This window comes from Macadamia integrifolia, chromosome 7, assembly GCF_013358625.1.
Source record: "Macadamia integrifolia cultivar HAES 741 chromosome 7, SCU_Mint_v3, whole genome shotgun sequence".
Taxonomy (NCBI): Eukaryota; Viridiplantae; Streptophyta; class Magnoliopsida; order Proteales; family Proteaceae; genus Macadamia; species Macadamia integrifolia.
In genome coordinates, this window is record NC_056563.1 from 107,870 (window position 1) to 127,874 (window position 20,005).

Below are 20,005 nucleotides of genomic sequence, written 5' to 3' on the forward strand. Positions count from 1 at the left end.
TTTTTTTTTTTGGAGAGCAAATGTTGATTTTGTTCGGTTGTAGGAAAATGCTTCTGTTAAGAAGAATCCTATGGTTTTGTTTGAAAAGTTTCTCTGAGATTTCTTCTCTGTGCCCTGTTGGCAGAAAAATGCTTTATGGGTTTACTTTTTGTGTTCTAATCTGAAATTGCATTGACAAATCTGGAGGCCAGTCAAATAATTCAATTTTTTTCTTGTTATTCTCTTCAAACCTTTTAGCTAAATCAGAAAATTAGATACCCCAATAAGGTAGGAACACACAGGATGTTAGGGGGAGGTGGGGGGCGGAAAAGCAAAAATATTCATATAAAAATCCTCATTCATGAATGTTATCTGCTTGTGTAAAGTTTCCAATCAATAACCCAAAAACTAGTGAAGAGTGTGAGGCACCAATTGAGTTATCAGTGCTTCTGAATACTGCTCATTTAGCAACTGGACCCAAACTTCTGGAGTCTGGACTGCCTTGGCTACACAAGCTTTGACCACTTTCTTGAAGCATATTCATGCAATTTAGTAGTTATGGATTGTACTCTTTCGGTTTCAGGCATCTCTTGGTAAACAAAATTGTTCTCTACTTATATGATTATAACCCAAGCATTAAAAACATTTGTTTCTTCTTCTCCATTGAGTTGTGGTATGTCAATGCCTCTTGCATAATCCTATCTCTTTTGGTCATGTAGAGAATTGGAGACCTAGAACCATCTGCGATTGTAATGTAGACCAGTTAACAAGTGATTTAAGCACTGTGAATGATGTAGTTAGGGCGTAGGGATAATTAGAGATATTTATGTAATATGTATTTTTTTATCTTTATCTTGTTAGATTCGTAATCGTTATCTTGTTAGGCTTATGTGATATATTTATTCCCCTCTCATTCAGCTCCTACTTGTCAGCCAACATTGCTTGTACAGGTCATCTAATTCCCTTTATTATCAACTTCTCTCTCTTGCGGGGATTGATGTGCACTAACAAGGTTGCTAGTAGTCATGGTCACCTTTTCTCTTTTTTTTTGTTTTTTCCTTATTAATTTCATTTTTAAGATGCCAATTACACGGGGAAAAACCTACAAAGAAAGGTTGTGCTCTGGATATTAATGCTTAGGAGAAGCATTATATAAAAGGTGAACAATGCACTATAAAGAAATATGAATGCCTTCAATGTTACTATGATGAAGGTGTTGGCAGTAGCCAGTGGAAATCAAGATCAGCAAGCCCCATTGCTCTCTAATAAACAGCTACTTCAAAATCAAAGGATATTTAATATTTTACTATATTATTTGATCATTTTTTTCTATTCTGACATCCCCCTCCCCCTCTTTCCAATGCAGAGTATTTTTGTTCTGGCATGTATATTGGCAATGATTCATCCTTTTTAAGAACTTCTGATGCTTTTCAAGTTAATCCCTTTCCAAGCTCCAGAAGGCGACTTGATTCATGGGATGCTCTCTCTCTCCTCCAAAATTGTCGTGGATTCGAACAATTGAAACAAATTCATGGACAAATTATCAGAAATGGCCTCTCCCAAAACCAAATACTTGCATCCAAACTTCTCAGGCTTTGTTCTTCCTATAATAGAATGGATTATGCTATTCCTATATTCTATCAAATCCAAAACCCAAATACTTTCACTTGGAACATCATGATCAGAGCAAACACCTTAAATGGAAAATGTCATGATGCTCTCCTCCTCTATAATCTGATGATGAGGCAAGGTGTGCCACCAGATAAGTTCACATTTCCATTTGTTATCAAAGCCTGCCTGGTTTCCTCTAGAATTGATAGAGGAAAAGAAGTCCATGCACTTGCCATCAAGACTGGATTTTCTGAAGACATCTTCTTGCAGAATAATTTGATGGATCTTTACTTCAAGTGTGGTGATTCAAACTATGCTCGTAAGTTATTCAACAAAATGCATGTGAGGAGTGTTGTTACATGGACGACTATGGTATCTGGTCTTGCTTCTGCTGGGGAGTTAGAAGCTGCTCGTACAACTTTTGAGCTTATGCCTGTTAGAAATGTTGTGTCATGGACGGCAATGATTAATGCTTATGCGAGAAACCAGCAACCCCATGAAGCATTTGAGCGTTTCAGGCGTATGCAGCTTGATAATGTGAAACCAAATGAGTACACGTTGGTTAGCTTGCTGATTGCCTGTACAGAATTAGGAAGTCTGAGTTTGGGAAGTTGGCTTCATGATTTTGTGCTGAAGAATGGGTTTGAATTGGGTGTTTTCCTTGGGACGGCTCTTGTTGACATGTATAGTAAATGTGGTAGTCTAGATGATGCTAAGAAAGTGTTTAATAAGATGCAACATAAGAGCATAGCAACTTGGAATTCAATGATCACTAGCTTGGGTGTGCATGGGAAAGGAGAGGAAGCTCTTTCTGTTTTTGCTGAGATGGAGAAGACCAATCTACGGCCTGATGCAATAACTTTTGTGGGTGTTTTATGTGCATGTGTACAGACAGGTCTGGTGGATGAGGGTTGTAGATATTTCAAATGTATGACTGAACGCTATCATATTTTACCTACCATAGACCATTACAGTTGCATGTTTGAGCTGTTGAATCGTGCTGGCATGCTGAATGAGGCTTATGAATTGAGAGATATTCTGCCAGTCGAGCCAGATGCTGATAGATGGGAAGATTTGCTTGAGGAAAACAGGGTCAATGGTAATGCTGCTCTAGAGGAAGTTATATACAAGCATGTCAGGAAGCTAAACCATATGAGAATGGGTCAACCTTGTGAACCATCTGGACTTCAGCCTCAGTATATCAAGTGGGAAGTTGGCTGATTTGTTTCTCCAGAGAAACCAATGGTTTTTCTTATGCTGTACAAACTTTAAGCTCCGAACAGATAGTTTCATGGCTTTGGAGCTCTATTTAACACTAAATTATTTGCTCATGCAATGAACTCTGAAGATCGGTGGATGTAACGGGCTTTTTCTTACAACCTCAGGTACTTATATAAGTTCATCATTATGTCTTATAAAATGCGTTCTTTTACCATATTCATGATAAATTATCTGAAGATATACTGTGTCCATAACAAAGGACTGACACTTGCACCGGATCTGATGATCCACCCCTTCTTCCCTTATATGCATTCTGAATAGGTTATTTTTATTGTTATCATCATCTTCATCTTCTTCTTCTAGATTTGCTGGAAAACACATGGCGGTTTCTTTGGCAGCAGAAGAGTGGTCCATGATTCCTAAAGTTAGCAATGGCATTCCCAAAGTCTGCTTGTGTGTAGGGGAGTATGGGGTGGGATAGTTAGGGAGTTGGTCCCCCATGTCATGGGGTGGGGTAACAGGGGAAGGGAAGCGAGGGGAAATTACTGTTACACACTGCACATCATTTGGTTGGGTGGAGAGAGAGAGAGAGGCCATCGTCTTCTTCCCCTGATCTGATATCTTCTCTCTGTTTTTCTCCCCTGCAACGTTCAGGCCTGTCAAAATGTTTTCTAATGGCAGCGAACAACCTTGGTTTCTATACACAGTCCGGTGGTTATTGAATTACTTACCAGAAATTTTAATTCAATTCCCCTTATCTCAGTTCTCACATCCAATTTGTCAATGCACAGAATTTGTTAAGACACAAGGAGAGAAGTGATAAAGAAATGGCGGTGGCAGTAGTTTCTGGAAGAATATTCACACTGAACCCAGGTGCCCCTTTCTTCATCCTAGCAGCTTTCTACGAAGTAGGCGATTTCTCCACAAAGTGGTGGGAGTTGGTGAAGACCTTTACATGGTTCCATGACTACTGGCTTTCCCTGCATCAGAAACCCCATTGATGATAACGACAACACAGAAAATTTGTTGCCAGACTCATTTTTTCTTGGTGTTGATGAGGAGTCTCATTTCGTGGCTCAAATGCAAGGTTGGTTCAGATGCATGGAAGGTCAAAATGAATCAACGTTATCAGCCCCTTCAAAATTAGATGTAACAGTTACAAAATTTGAAGAGAAATCAGTCTTGGTTTTCATAAACAGTCCGGTGGTTTCCTCTTTCTATAACTTCCAGTAACCTTTGTTAATGGAATTGTCTGACTCCTCAGTTGCTTAGATGACAGGCAAAAGATTGAACATTGATTGCTTTACTCTGTAACAGGACATCATTCTCGGTTTCAAATAGGTTTTTGTCTGGTGAGAAACTGAGGATGTCAATAGAAAATATGGGAGAGGAAAAAGGGGGGTGGGATTGGGGAATCAAAAGGGTAAATTGCATGAGGACTAACCAATTGTGATGCGGCTTAACCTGCAAAGTAGACTGCATACTCATCAAATTAAAGCCATTAGCAGCAGTTCACAGGAACCTCAGATCCTTCATTTGGGTCAGCTTTGGTAAAGTTTTGAAGGAGTTGGGAAGTTCTGGAGTTGTTGGAGGATTGGATGTAGAGGAGAGAGACAGAAAAAAAAGAAGATGATGCAATTTTTCCTTGAACAGTGCCAATGTCTTGTGAAAAAAAAAAAAGGTAAGTGCATGTATGTAGTGTGTAAAAAAAATACATTGGTTATAATCTTCTCAGATAACAACTACTTTTGTATTACATCTAATGCTGTTAACTGTTTGTGCTGCCAGCCTGCCACACTATTTTGTTATTTAAGAGATGAAGTATTCTTTATATTCAACATGTAGGGGGACAAACGTAATTTAATCACTGCAAGCTATGCACAGAGAATACTGTTGAATTTATAATAGCTTTGGCTTGAGGAAGAGAACATGCAACTATGGCATGAAAATATGGGAAATTGATACTCTTTTGTCTTTGAAGAACTTGGTACTATCATTCCAAGAGGACACAAATACTAAAAGCTTTATTATCTGTCCATATATTGTAGTGACTTGTCCTCTATACATGTTAGGCCATTTTATTTCTCTGTTATTCTATGAGTCTAATTAGGATTTTTTGTATGCTTAACTGGTTAGTGATATTTCTGTACATATTGACTGTTTTCTAGTTTTACTAAACATGATTAGTTTAATTAGTTTTTATATTTTGTGGGAAAGTCTTCTCTGTCTAGGAGTGTGGCTATGCGAGTGCTTCTTGTGCCTATCTCTCTCCACCCTCAATAAGGGGTAGAAATGTCATTTTAAAGGTGTGGAGAAGAGGGAGAGACATCTGATATTCACAGGAAAAAAGAGAGAGAAACAAGCCACCGGTGGCAAATGATGGTGTCTTTGGATGCATTCATAAGAAATACAACTCAAAGTGGACTGATTTCTTTCACATGGTTCCGAAACTTTATCTGACACTTCAAGCAAGGGAGAAAAAGGAGACCTTAGAGGAGTGACAATCACATTGGTTATCTGAGACCTTGGATGTGTTTGCATATATACATTGGACTATCTCCACCTAATAACTCAAGATTTATGCTAAGCGTGGATTCTTACCTTTAAGGCAAAAGAGTGTTTCTTGGATATACATTAGTATGTGAAAAGTCCTACCTTTTTTTAGGAAACTTGACTCCCAGAAAAATTGGAAATGGATATAGTGTCTCTATATGGAAGGATCATTGGTTATATTGTCTACCTCTACCATATCTTCCCTGAGCTATCTATCCACTTGTAGATGCAGGTTTTCTGAAGTTACATGTGAGAGGGAGTGTAGCAAGACCTTATGAACCTAATGCCTATGCATGGGTCAATATGAGCACTTTCATGAATCTGATAATTTATTATTACACATGAATGTGCTTTCATATTGATTAAAAAGATTTTTTTTTGGATAACAAAGCATTAAAGAATTCTCTTATAAGAATGGTACCTACTCAATTTGAGATTAGGAATATGGGGAATATGGCACCAACGCATATTTCTTTGTCGCTAAACTATGGATAAGTATGTGTGAATAATAACTAAGGTTATGATGCACTGAGTCCACACTCATCACAAGGTGTTGAATTCTGATTGATGTCATTGGGAAAACTGCCAATCCCAAGTTCCACCACCCCAAGAAAAAAAAAACAAAAAACAAAAAACTACTGGCTTGGTCAAGCCCCGTTTGGCAAATCAACATTGATATGTGCTTTTGTTGATGGACACTAAAGTATGTCATTGTCAATCATTGCGTAGAAGGCAAGTACTATGATTTCAATGGCCACGCTTTCTTCCTTTGACAGAAAAAAATGGAATATATTTTTGTGTAAACACAACACGTTTTTGGTCCTTTGTACCATGTTTTGAACTTTGTGTTTGACAATTCTTTAGGTTACTCCAGCCCCAACCACATTGGAATGGAACAAATGATCCATATAAGATGCTACCAAACTTTACCTCTTTCTTTTACTTTTGTTTTTGAAAATATTTAAAAGAAAAAAAAAAAGAAGGGGAATTATATGGGATTAATAGAATAGGAGTAATTTGCTATCAGCCTTATATGTATAAGTCATAACTTATGTTTTTCTCAAATGAAATTTGGCCGTTGTCTGAGTTGCAATTAAGTACCTGTTAACCCTTCGTAGCAATCAGGGGAATGGAATCTTAGGGGTAGGGGTAAAAATTTTCACCTTAAGAGGGTATTTGCAGACCGGGCCCCTGAGATTCTATTTCCTTGGCTGATACCAAGGGTTGTAGCTACTTGGCTGCAACCCCGGAAGCAGTGATTTTTTTTTTTTTTCTCAATAATGCTATCAAAGGTGTTTTTTTTGTCTGAGAGCTCCTCCTGTGCCCATATGGAAGGGTGTGCACTCCTAAGAGAGAAAGGTGGTCATTTCATGCACCTTGTGCCTGTGGCGAGGGGAAGCTCTCGGGTAGAAAACTGTACCCAAAATTTATTTGCATAGAATTATGATAGCCAGCCTACCCCACTCAATCCTAGGGATTGTCAAAGGTTGTATTAGAAAAGGGAGGGGGATCACTTTCTGGGCTACTACATGAGAGCGTGTTCAGACATTTAACAGGGGTGAGATTTTTCATTTCTAAGGGTCGCATGACTCATGGGGTGGTCATTTTTTCTTTCTATATTTGTGCACAAGCACCAGACAACATGACAACCTTCTTTTTACCTTTAGAAAATATAGAACTATCAAACAAATTAGAACTATATGTGGAATTAACCAAACAGGCTTTAAAACTCAAAACTGGTAGGCTGGTTGGATCTAATTTTATCACTTTCTTCCGACAATGTACCAATAATATAACTGGTAAATTTTCACATGAAAAACGTGTAAGTTTCAGTTACTAGAGAGAGAGAGAGAGAGAGAGAGAGAGAGAGAGAGATGAGTATCCATTACATGAATATTACAAAACGCTCACTTTATAAGAACAACACACACCCCTCAATTAAACCACATTTACTTATCCATAACCGTCTCTCCTTCCTTCCTTCCTGACTGAGTTCCCATCTCCTCAACCAACTCCTAGAAAATCAAATATGTACTCTTCTTCTCAGAATGCTACCATGACCTCAAAATCAAATTCCAGCTTTGATGAACTTCGTTGGGTGATTCAAATCCGTCAAACAGTTGATGAAGAACTCGAAGACGATACCGGAGTTCCAGTCTCCATCTTCAATGTCCCCAAAACTCTATCAGCTAGCAAGCCACATTGTTACATTCCTCAAGAAGTTGCAATAGGTCCATTCCATTACTGGAGGCCAGAGCTCTATGAGATGGAGAGGTACAAGATTGCTGCTGCCAAAAAGACTCAAAAACAACTCAAAACCCTCAAATTTGAGAACCTTGTTGATCAATTGATGAAACATGAGCAAAGGATCCGTGCTTGTTTCCACAGATATCTTGATTTCAATGGTGAAACCCTAGCTTGGATGGTTGCAGTTGATGCTTGCTTCTTACTTGAATTTCTCTATGTTTATGCCATCAAAGAAGGCAAAGTCCTTAAACCAACAATCCTGTCAACCATGTTGCATTTGGTGGACTATGCAGGAACAAAATCTGCTCATAATGCTCTCCTTAGAGATATAGCAATGCTTGAAAATCAAATTCCATTGTTCATCTTGAGGAAGATCTTGGAAGTTCAGAATTCGTCGTTGGATGCCGCCGACGATTTACTTCATTCCATGTTATTAGGTTTATGCAAAGAGCTTTCACCATTCAAGATGATTGAGAGCTTCCCAAGCATCCAAGTCAGTGATTGTGCACACTTGTTAGATTGTTTATATCAAATAGTTGTGCCCAAATCCAAACAACAACAATTTGAAATCACTGAAGCTTGTGAAGACCAAATTGATCAAAATGATCCAACAAAAGAAGGAGACAAGAAGGAAGAAAAATTGAAGGATTCAAGTGATGTGAAGAACCTCTTCAATGAGTTATGGAAGCTGCTATCCAAATTACATGGTGCCCCGGTACGTTTCATTAAAAGTATATTATTTTCAAGGCCTGTGAAATTATTGTTCAAATTACCTTGGACAATTATCACTCGTTTCCCTTTGTTTTCAATCTTAAAAAAACCTATGGAGTATCTTTTCTTCAATGAAGATAAAGAAGACATCAAACCCGAAAACGGAACTTCGAATTCGGTGGATGATAACAAGCCTCCTTTGTTAGAAGAGATCACTATCCCTTCAGTAAGTGAGCTTTATGAATCAGGTATCAGATTTGTAGCCACTAAAGGGGATATCACTACTGTTAGCTTTGATGCAATAACATTCACATTTTACCTCCCAAGTGTTAGTTTAGATGTAAACACTGAAGTGGTATTAAGAAATTTGGTTGCATATGAAGCATCAGATGCATCAGGGCCATTGATTTTTACGCGTTATGTCGAATTAATGAATGGGATTATTGATACTGAAGAGGATGTCAAACTGCTTAGAGAGAAAGGAATTGTGTTGAACCATTTGAAGAGTGATAAAGAGGTGGCTGATCTGTGGAATGGGATGAGTATGTCAGTGAGATTAACCAAAGTACCCTTGTTGGATAAGGTGATTGAAGATGTGAACAAGTACTATAGTGGTACATGGAAGGTTAAGGCTAAGAAAATTTTGAAGAGTTATGTGTTTGGTTCATGGAAATTCCTGTCATTCTTAGCAGCAATTCTGTTCTTGTTTCTGATGATTGTGCAATCTTTCTGCTCAGTATATAGCTGTGCTCATGTTTTGCATATCAAGACAACAAGTGGGTGAGTCAGTGTGGCGTGTCTGCATGCTTTGATTATTGATCATTTTCTGTTATTGTTCTTTGTCTGTGATTGTTTCATGGCGGTTCTATTGGTCTTTCAGATGAAACATGATAGTCTCAGACTCACGAGGAGACACTGGCCTTCTAAGCCCAACAAATTCCTTACATTCTGTGTGAAAGATTCAATAGAACAGTCAATTTCTAAAGCTTTTGCTTGAATTTTTTTTTTTTCAGTGGATGAATTAGAAGGGAAAAAGAGAGTGATTTGTTCTTGTATCTTGTTAATTAATTTCATTTGTGAATTGAGAAGAGATTGTAATGATGAGAGTGGTTACTGTATTAGTGGGTTGTGATAATTGATGCTTAATTTATTAATTATCAAACCACTTGTTGTGTTTATCTCAAAATTAAATAAACTATTCTGTTTTTTACTCTCTTATTTATTTATTTATTTACTTTTATAATTTTCATTAGCCATTTGGGTTTGGAATCTGGATGCTGGTGGGTAATTGGCCATTTGCTAGGTGACTAACATAATAATGATTTAGGTAATAATATATGGATTATAAATTCCTTTTAATTTAAATATGTTTCAGGGTACTTAAAACAAGAATGCTTTACAGATCACCTTCTTCATTAGAAAATGTTTATTATTTATTTTTTTAATCTTAATGTTTACATATGTTAATAAAAAAAATCCATTTATAACTATGGAAGAATTTTAAAATGGGCCTCTCTCATATTTTGTGGTCTTTTGAAAGGTAATTACCATGGTTGGGCTTCCCATGCTTCTGGAAAAGCCATTGAAAAGTGGAGCCTGCCTTAATTATGTCACCCAAGGATACCAGGGAATTTATTTTATGTTTTGATGGATAGGATCAATTTATTACAAAGAAAAGAAAACAATTAATTTTTAAAAAGGAGCCTGCGCTTGTAATGAATTCTCCATCAGGCTAATAAGAGGAACACATACACAATTGATATTCCCAGATTGACACTAAAAGAGAGAAGACGGGAGGAGAGGGGTGGGAGGGCAGGGAGGAAAATCGATTAGGATATGCAAAACTTCTTTCCAACTGAAATCTATAACATTCTGTGGGCACTAACGATAATTATTTAAGGGAAACAATCATATCGATCGGTTCGACTCCCATTAGACACACCTTAGGTCACTCACACAGGATATTTAGTGTTCTTCACTATTTTTAGTGAAAGTTGAATGGTTTTCATTCAACCCCGGTATAACCCGATCCATGTGATTGTGGGGTTAGTATGAGTCTATGGGACTAGTCTGGCCAAAGGCCTGGATACAGGTTGTTAGTAAAAAAAAAAAAAAAAAAAGAAAAATCAATTGGGAGGTTTCGTGTTAATATCAACCTTAAGAATTGTTAAGTTTGTCTCGAATTCTTAACTCGTTTTGAAGATTGATCCACTTCGACATATTTTGGTGGCGATCCGAATGAGAAGTTTTCTGAGATCTGTGATGAAAGCAAAGGGGTTAGGCCGATGGGTCAACCAGCGACTTGGAGTATATAATGTACTATTATCTTTTTGCGCATTGTCATTGTAATTTGGGGGTTTTTTTCCAGCTAGGGTTTTAGGGCGAGTTTTCTCGCTATTGCTTAGGTGTAATCTCTCTTTTGCATTGTAAAACATCTTCTTCTTTACCCGAGGTCGTAGCACACCACATCAGTGTGTGAATCTTGTTAAATTTTTGTGTTGTGTGGATCTATTGTCTGTTTACTTTCGTATTTTTCTTGATGTTTGCTCTAACACTAATTGATCCTATGGATGTTTCCCATATTTTGCATTTTTTTTTAGTTACCATAGTAGTGAACCTTTATATTTCCAATCAAATATGTATTGGTCCATCTAATGGGTCTCATATACATCTTAATGGTCAAATTTTAATCTTACACAAACACAAAAAATACCCAAAAAGTGCATCTAAATTTAAAGAAAAATTTCAAACTTTTCAATACAAGAAAGATAAATCATCGATAGGGAATACTCCAAGATCAAGAAACTAAGATAAAGAGATGAAGCCTTTCCGGAGAGGAAGATATCCACAATCCAAAAGGTGGCAGGTAGAACCTAATTTGCAAATCTGTAGGTGAAGATGCCCACACTTAGCCGGAGAAATAGACTTTTTTAAGAGTGAAAAACATCAACCAAAGTATCTTAAAGCAGCCTGAGGACTAGAGCCTCCCAACCAGGTAGTCCCACTATAAAACTCTAAACTCAATAACAATGGTCATAACTAGATTTTCCCATTAACTATAACATATGAATGAGAGCAATGGTGGAATGTGATATAAAAATATTGGAGTAAAATCTACCACATGAGTCAACACTGATGTCAAAAGTTTGATCATAGAATTAGAAGGAGAAAGTTTTTCTCCACCTTGCGAGCGAAAAGGTTGATCGTACCATCTTAGAGTTCACAAATTTGTATAAAGTTTTTGTAAATTTTTCAAAACACTTTTTTACGTGCAACAATTAAAAGAATCTTTTTTACTTTGACTAAAGGAAAAATTGGTCCATATCTAAAAACCATTTGAGCAGCCAATGTGTTGTCATATGATAGATGGGTTTAATTTGAATAAACATTTTATATTTTCCTCATGAGTCAAAGCTAATGTAAACAAGTTAGTCCACAAAGTAATTGACCATTTGAGTTGCCATGCATGTATAAACATTTCGAATAGAAAGAAAACAAAGAGTTCGTTAAAAAGTAGAGAAATGGGTTTCCATTAAATTATAAAAAATGCTAAGGTCACATATATGCATGTATCTATTTATTTCTGGTAAATGGGTTGATACAAACAATTTTATTTACCTCCCTCTACTTTACTATTTTTTAAGGTAAAACATGTTGTATAATGTCTGGAATGAAGAACGTTACCCGGTCGCAATGCCCTTGTCCTAGTATGTGGGTCAATGAGGGGTGTTCAAAGGCATCAACATACAGATGGGTATTAATTTTGTATTTCACAGGGACGGGGACCTTCTATTGCCCTCTTTATGTTTAGAGGCAGACACTATGCAACCATGTAAATTTAACTAAGGGAATGTCTGAATGACACTCAATAAGCTATAGGGGTATTTAAAAGAAGCTATATAGTTCCCCCTTGTTTTATTCCCAAAATTGTTTTAAGATAGGATGTATAAAAGAGTTCTCAAAACGAGTGGAAAATGACATGTTATTATGTCATTATAAAAAAGTATAATTGTTGTGCTCATTTTTCGAGAACACATAGAAAATGATATTATTACCCTATTTGAAAATAAATTGTCATACTAAAAATGAAAAAAAAATGAAAAATAAGGTGATAAATTATTTAAAACCTTGAAGGGTAATAATAAGAAAATCCCTTTAACTAATGAGGTCAAATGTAATTATGTGAATTTATCAAAACCCTAGCGAAAATTATTGCACGACAAGTTGTATCAATAATTTTCAATATTGGATATCAACTCATAAATTACTCTAAACACTATGAGAGGTACATGATTTAAACTCTAGAATTCAAACATTCATTTGGCATTACCTTGCTTAGCTTCTTGGTACTATCTTGGCTCCAGTTTCAATTGGTTAAGAGGATATCGATTATATATTACTCATGTGGACCTTTCTGGTGCGATTGTGCCTTATATTAACCACACTAAAACGTGGAAATAAGTTTTCCTTTATCAGCCATTCGGTGAACATCACTCTCCTCTATCAAGTGACCTTGAGGTGATGTGATAAAGAGATATCCGTTCGCCATGACCTTATGAAAACTCGATCTTTAAAACATTATAATTAATCATATGTCCTTTAGTTATAGAAGTTTAGTCAGAAATTTCTTTCGAAACAACACAAAACTAATTGATATCAGTCTAGTTTGAAGTGGTGGGTTCAATAAATACCAATACCAACCAAAGAAAACAATTCCAATAAAGTTTCTTATTTGATGAGATCTTTGACTACTTACATTATCTTGTATTTTCCATGTGCTTCAAAGCAAAGAGTCCAACTGGAGATAAGAATGCTTACTCACTACATGCTTACAGTATCCTCTCATTATATATACTTATTTGTACACCAGAGTCCTCCATGTTAAGAGAAAAGGGCGAAGGGGGAGAGGAAAATATTGCACCCCTTGACCCTACCACGTGTATCATGCTTCGTGCATATTCTAAAAAAAAAAAAAAATGCCAGGTGGAGGGTTCTAACTACACTCCTTGGCCGGCAAATCATAAAATATATATATTTTTTTTGCGGGTAAAGTTTTTTCTTTAGTAGTGACTGAACGATGTAACGATCTAAGATGTGACGCCCTTTTTCTTTACCTATCTTTCTTTTCTTATCAGGTCGTGGTGGACCATCGTGAATGAATTCACCGTAGCCTTAGAAAAACATAATTCTATTTTATTTATTAAAATTAAATAATAATTTTCACAATCCTACTCATTTCGATATACTCAAATCACATGGTTCAACTTCCTTTCAATTACAATCCCGGCCCTACAAAAAAAAAAAAAAAAAAGAAAATCTAAAATCACTCGCGAAAGCGGGTACCCCCCCCCCTCTCTCCTCTCTCTCTCTCTCTCTCTCTCTCTCTCTTATATATATATATATATATATATATATATATATATATATATATATGGAAAATCTATCATGTGGGAGGTGCCCAAACATGGGGAAGGAGAGAAATAACCTGTCTACCCCCCATAAAATGGAAAATAAAGTTTTTGTGGATGTTTTCTCTCATTCGCTCTCATTGGTCATTGCGTATCTATAGAAACCACACTTTCCCACAAGAAACACTTCTTCATATATCTATATATATATATATATATATATGCAAGTGCGTGTATTCGTGTGTGACAAGAATTACAAAAGAACATGGTAGTTAATACTATACTAAATAACAGTTGGATTACATCTATGTTCAGCTTTAAGCTCATACTTATTTTCAATTATCATAAATGAATTGACTAGAGATATTTACAATCAAATCCCTTGGTGCATGTTTTTTCAGATGATATTGCTTGAGTCGATGAAACATAAACACTCAATTAATATAGCCAGAAACAGTATTTTGACAATGCACCGTAACTCACGGTGTATGAATCAACGCGCGACAACAACGAATTACAACTCCTCATCTTTTGTGTATGACAGTGCACCGAAACTTGGTGCGCTTGACCTCTAATATAGCCAGAAACCGAATCCCACACAAATAAATGAGGCTTTACCTTGATTCTCGTCCCATGCCAATAACGATAAAAGTTAGGAGAAAGGGAAGCTATCGGAATGCTGCTATTTTAGTGGAGTTGAAAAGGAAACCTTCAGGAACTGCATTTCGTATCAAAATCCCTCTGCCCAATTATGCTAATAGACCTTTCAAAATTGGATCTAAACACGCTGCCGTTGCGTGAAACTATACATGATTTCACGACTTTTGATATATGAGGCCTTCAACTGTTGCTTCGTCTCTTTTTCAAACACTCTGTAAGAACTTAATATACCATCAAAAGGTGCTAGACAAGGCTGGATACGTCAACAACACTGTCCAACTGTCATGTGCTGATAGGATTCCTTTCCATATAGCTCATGGACTATAGAGTGATCTCATGGCTGGGGTGACCTCGAGGCGTGTGCCCAGGTCCTCCCAGCCGTGGGATTACTCTATGGTCCATGAGCTCTATGGAGAGAATCCGGATCCCCGACAACCCTGCCAAGTCACTATCTGACCATTCTAGATTTGCCAACCCATCAGTGTTCATTATCACATAACCAATATAACTAGTATAATGTGTTCATTATCACATAACCAATATAATTAGTATAATTGCCAACAATGATAACACAACTCTAGAATGCTCCTTTTGACTAACACCATTCTCAACGAAAAATTCTATATGATTTAGCCACCACGTTTTGAGGATGCCTCCAAACTGAATCATGTTTGTCAATTGTAGCGTTCTCTCTATGGCATGAAATAGGCTCCTTGTGCATAGTTCCAGTGCTTGTCTTTTTGTTTTCTTTACTGTCAGAACATCAGATTTATATTAAAAATAAATAAATAAATCAAGTAGGGAACCCACCCTTCAGCATTGCCATCTGTAGGGGCCCTCGACCTCTATTTAAAGGTCAACCGAGATGCCTCCAATTAATAAACATGTCGGGCTTAAGTCCAACCTATTTATAATTGGTTGCACCCAATGCACAGGGTAAGCTCGATGGTAACACGATTGGCCCGATAGTTTACAAACCCGACCTACTAGCCTAACCATTTAAAAGCTATATATTGATATTTTTATTAATTAATAAATGTAATTACTTGTGAATTCTTTCCTAAATTATTGATGATCTAATAAATATATTAAGTTTCTAAAATGTAAGACAATTAAAAGCTGCTTAAAAATTTTAGGTACGTTAGCACATTTAAGGCCCCATTAGTTCAATTAAAACCCAGAACCTGACCAAGCTTGCCAAATTATATAAATGGACAGTCGCGTTGCAAGCCAAGATGCCCGACAAACCCGACAGATTGACACCCCTAAAATTAGGAAATATATGATTTCCATGGTCGTGTTTAATTATCTCAATGTCCTTGCATTTTTATACCTCTCTTTTTTTTTCTAAACGATTCAGCATGCATAGTTGGTTAGGGTTATTGATTTCTTTGTATATAATCTCTCATTGTCTCTACATTTCTAGAGAGCTAAATACAAATAAGTATTCATTGAAAACGTGCATAAGTGCAATGCCGTGTTTTTACACTTGAAAGTTGAAACCCAGAAATTTCAAGGTATTTGGAAGTTCACTTCTTGGTTCTTATCTATGGTGCGTGCCGTGTTTTTACACTTCAGAACCCAGAAGTTTCAAGGTATTGAATACCATGGTAATAAATCACGTGTTAGTTATTACCTCAAGAAACAAGTCAAATTGTTAACAGTTTTGGGTTCCCAATGTTACACCCTGGGTGGCCCATAATTCAAATTGAGTTGGATCGAGTAACCCTGGCCTTGGCCGGCTGCTTTATTGGTTATGTATAGTGTTGGTAGAAATCCAATCGCGCAGCAGAGATGTCAATCTCATTGGTTTATCAAAACACATGACACAACATTGCAACAAATAGGATCTCTCAGGTCAAAGGTCAAGTGGCGGGTATGAATCACGTCTTCACACAACTGACAATAATACATGCGAGATTCTCACCAGATTCTTTTCTATACACACACATAGTATGTGTATTTACAATTAAGCCCAATAAATGAAAATAAATAGTCTTATTCATAAGTTGGATATGTCTTATTCATACATATCTAACATATAGGACCTAATTTCTTCTCACTCATGGTAAAAAGAGAATTTCTTCACTATATAGAGATATGATCTGACCTCTTATTAGCTTTGGGAAACGGTATTAAGATTTGAGGACAATAAAATGTAAGTAAATTAAATAATAAAACATGAGTCCAATCACAACGTCAAAATGATTAACGGGATTCTCCCTTTTCCACCTCAGAAAGTAAACTTAAGTGTCAATCTGGTTTGGCACAGAGACTCAGAGTGGACCAGCCCCCACCCTACCCAGTAAAAAAGAAGAAAAATAAGTCCTAAGTTGGCCAGTTTGATTTGGTCTTTCTTGGAACCATTAGCAATGTCCAAGTTGTTGCAAGAAGAGGTGCAGGTAAAAGTTTTCCTAACTAGGTTTGAAAGAGACATGCAGAAGGGTTTGTGAACCCTAGGAATGGACGGTGAACCTCACCACGCGGTGAAGAAAAAAATCCCCCTTTTCTTTATTGGGTATGTTTTGTTTTGTTTTGTTTTATTTATTTATATATATATATATATATATATGTGTCCATGGTAGCTTCATGTTGCAGGACTTCCATCTAGCTTTAATCCATGGCTGAGGAAACAAACATGAACTCTTCAGAGACTGCAACCATGACTTCAAATTCGAATAATGGCGTCGTTGATGAGCACCGGTGGGTCATTCAAATCCGTCAAATGCTGGAGGAAGAACTCGAAGATGATGCTGGCTTCCCAGTATGTATCTTCAATATCCCTAAAACTCTATTGTCTGTCAAGCCAGATTGCTTCATTCCCCACCAAATTGCACTAGGCCCATACCATCATTGGAGGGAGGAGCTCTATGAGATGGAAAGCCACAAGGTTGCTGCAGCCAGAAGAGCCCAAAGACAATTCCAGAGCCTGAAATTCGAAAAGCTCGTCGAAGAAATGAAGAAACTCATGCCAAAGATCCGGGGTTGCTACAACAAGTACCTTGATTTAAGTGGTGAAGCACTAGCATGGATGTTAGCAGTTGATGCATGCTTCTTGCTTGAGTTCCTCCAAATTTATGCCATCAAAGAAGGCAAAGTCCAAACAGAATTTCATGCAGGCAAGAATTTTAGTAATTATGTTATGCTTAGAGATATAGTGATGCTTGAAAATCAAATCCCACTGTTCCTAATGAGGAAGGTCTTAGAACTCCAGCATTCCTCCTTAGAAGCAGCAGATGTGACACTCATTGCCTCTTTAATTGGTTTATGCAAAGAGGTATCTCCATTCAAGATGATGAATTTCTCAAGCATCAAATTCACAGAGCATTCACACTTGCTAGATGTTCTGTACCACATGATTGTGCCCAAATCTGAAGAACAACCCGAATTCGCCATCGAATTAGTCTCTGATGGACTAGATGTTCCCACTGTTGATGAGATTGTAGAAGAGATCAAAGATTCAACTCAAGTATTGGATTTGATCCGGAATCTGCTATCCAAATTAACAGAAGGTCCAGTAAGTAATGTTACAAGAGTACTAATTTCCACACCTGCTAATTTCTTTTCTAAATTACCTGGGTTTTCCATCCTAAAGCAGCCTTTAGAATTACTGTTTTCCAAAACTAAAGCTGAAATCATATCTGAATATGAGGATTCAAGTTCAACCAACAACATCCACAAGCCTCCTTTGATAGAGGAAATCGCGATCCCTTCAGTGACCAAACTCTACAATTCCGGTGTCCAATTTGCACCCATAAAAGGGGATATCACATCCATTACCTTCGACACCAAATCATTCACACTTTACCTCCCTACTGTTACCATAGATGTTAACACTGAAGTGATATTAAGAAACTTGGTTGCATATGAAGCATCAAATGCATCAGGACCATTAACTTTTACGCGATACACAGAATTGATGAATGGCATTATAAACACCAAGGAGGATGTGAAACTGCTTAGAGAGAAAGGGATTGTTCTGAATCATCTGAAGAGTGATGAAGAAGTTGCTAACCTGTGGAATGGGATGAGTGGATCAGTGAGATTAACAAAAGTTTCCTTCTTGGACAAGGTAATTGAAGATGTCAACAAATATTATAGAGGTACATGGAAGGTCAAGGTAGGGAACCACTTGAAAAAGTATGTTTTTGCTTCATGGAAATTCCTAACACTCTTAGCAGCTATTTTTCTGTTGTTGATGACAACTCTTCAAGCATTTTGCTCAGTGTATAGCTGCGGCCGTGTTTTTCGTATTGATACAACGATCAATCAGTGATTCATAGTGCTGTACCATGCTGCAAAGATGATCATTTTGTTATCGTTCTTGTTATTTGTCCATGGTTTGTTTATCTCAGTTCATGACATTCTATATGAAAGATTCAAGAGAACAGTTTCTAGGGAGTTTTTTTTTGCTTGATTTCTCTCTAAGAAATGTTATCAAATCTGTTGTAGACTAAGTCTAAGTCTATCCAAAATGTTGGTGTCTCAAAGTCTCTTTTGCTGTAATCAGTGTTACTGTTCTATGTGTTGTAATGACTGTAGCAAGGCTTTGATATATATAGTAGGTAACTTGATGGCCAAGAGATCCATAAAGGATAAGATAAGAATATACAACTCTTAGTAATCTAGGAGACCTAGTACACAAGGAAACCTAATCTGATTCCAATACTCTATATGTGGTAGTATATACTGCAACCAATATGATTCAACACACCCCCTCAAGTTGAAGGTCTTCTTGGATGGACCTTTTAGCTTGTCACATAGAAACTGAAATCTTGTTATTGACAGTCTCTTTATATATTTTCAATCTAATCATTGGTGGAGATAAAATTTACTATCAACTCGTGACAAGCCACCTTTTAACAAACAAAGTGAAAATTGATGTTCACCTTTTTCATATGTACATCTTGCCCAATCAGCGTCTATGAATGCCTGTAGTGTGAGTGAGGTAGAACGCTCAATGAGAAGGCCATAATTCCTCATGTTTTTTAAATAGTGTAATATAAAAAAACAAGAACTCGATGGCCCTCGAAAGGAGAGTGCATGAATTGACAAAAACAATTGATAGTAAAGGAAACGTCTGGTTTGGTTAGAGTTATATATCGTAGGGCTCCTGCTACTACATACACAATACTTGGTAGTATCAGAGTACAAAACATGTCTCGTTGCTGAGAGAATATAGTGCTATCCTTGTGGGGTACACCCTTAATGCTTAAAAAGAAATTAGGAAAGCCCAAATCTTTAAGAGAGAATTCAACCCCTAATTGTGTGATGAGATTCCAGACATGGCAAGTGTTGTTTGTAACTAGCATATCATTTTTCGAGAAGCAAATGTTGTGGCTGATTATTTTGCCAGAGATGCGGCCAAGTGTGGAAATTCTAGCTGTCCTGCTTCTTTCCTGGCTCACATTAGCTCTGAAATTGCTTCTGATGCAATCTCTCGTCCAAGATTTCACTCTATGTAATTTTGGGATTTTTCTTTCCCTGCTGATGGCCATGCCGAAGGTGGGGGATTAAATTTCCTAGTCTTTGTACTTTATTTTTTCCTTTTTTAATAAATTCCCTCAATCTTTGGTAAAAAAAAAAAAAATGTAACAAGCATATCATCCACATAA

The 20,005-nt window shown here is 36.9% G+C and overlaps 3 protein-coding genes across 5 annotated transcripts; all 3 read left to right on the plus strand.

Moving 5' to 3' along the window:
* The first annotated feature begins 30 nt into the window (after positions 1 to 30).
* Positions 31 to 4,932, plus strand: LOC122083477 (pentatricopeptide repeat-containing protein At3g26630, chloroplastic-like). Of its 3 annotated transcripts, XM_042651308.1 has the most exons (3): positions 31 to 991; positions 1,346 to 2,975; positions 3,175 to 4,932. In XM_042651308.1, exon 2 carries the CDS (start codon positions 1,363 to 1,365, stop codon positions 2,809 to 2,811), a length of 1,449 nt encoding a protein of 482 aa, XP_042507242.1. In that variant the 5' UTR covers positions 31 to 991; positions 1,346 to 1,362; the 3' UTR covers positions 2,812 to 2,975; positions 3,175 to 4,932. The 3 variants fall into 3 exon arrangements, with proteins under 3 accessions (XP_042507242.1, XP_042507240.1, XP_042507241.1); XM_042651306.1 differs by lacking the exon at positions 31 to 991 and having other exon boundaries at positions 1,060 to 2,975; XM_042651307.1 differs by lacking the exon at positions 31 to 991 and having other exon boundaries at positions 1,060 to 2,975; positions 3,603 to 4,932.
* A 2,390-nt stretch (positions 4,933 to 7,322) lies between these two features.
* LOC122083121 (putative UPF0481 protein At3g02645) lies at positions 7,323 to 9,468 on the plus strand. The gene is made up of 2 exons (XM_042650816.1): positions 7,323 to 9,102; positions 9,203 to 9,468. The coding sequence occupies exons 1-2, from the start codon at positions 7,394 to 7,396 to the stop codon at positions 9,204 to 9,206; spliced, it is 1,713 nt and encodes a 570-aa protein (XP_042506750.1). The 5' UTR covers positions 7,323 to 7,393; the 3' UTR covers positions 9,207 to 9,468.
* A 7,542-nt stretch (positions 9,469 to 17,010) lies between these two features.
* Positions 17,011 to 18,666, plus strand: LOC122084140 (putative UPF0481 protein At3g02645). The gene has a single exon (XM_042652220.1). The coding sequence runs from the start codon at positions 17,011 to 17,013 to the stop codon at positions 18,664 to 18,666; it is 1,656 nt and encodes a 551-aa protein (XP_042508154.1).
* Positions 18,667 to 20,005: the final 1,339 nt, after the last annotated feature.

Coding starts and splice junctions, on each gene's coding strand:
- LOC122083477 (XM_042651308.1), top strand. CDS start 1,363: ATGTATATTGGCAATGATTCATCCTTTTTAAGAACTTCTGATGCTTTT.
- LOC122083121 (XM_042650816.1), top strand. CDS start 7,394: ATGTACTCTTCTTCTCAGAATGCTACCATGACCTCAAAATCAAATTCC.
- LOC122084140 (XM_042652220.1), top strand. CDS start 17,011: ATGGCTGAGGAAACAAACATGAACTCTTCAGAGACTGCAACCATGACT.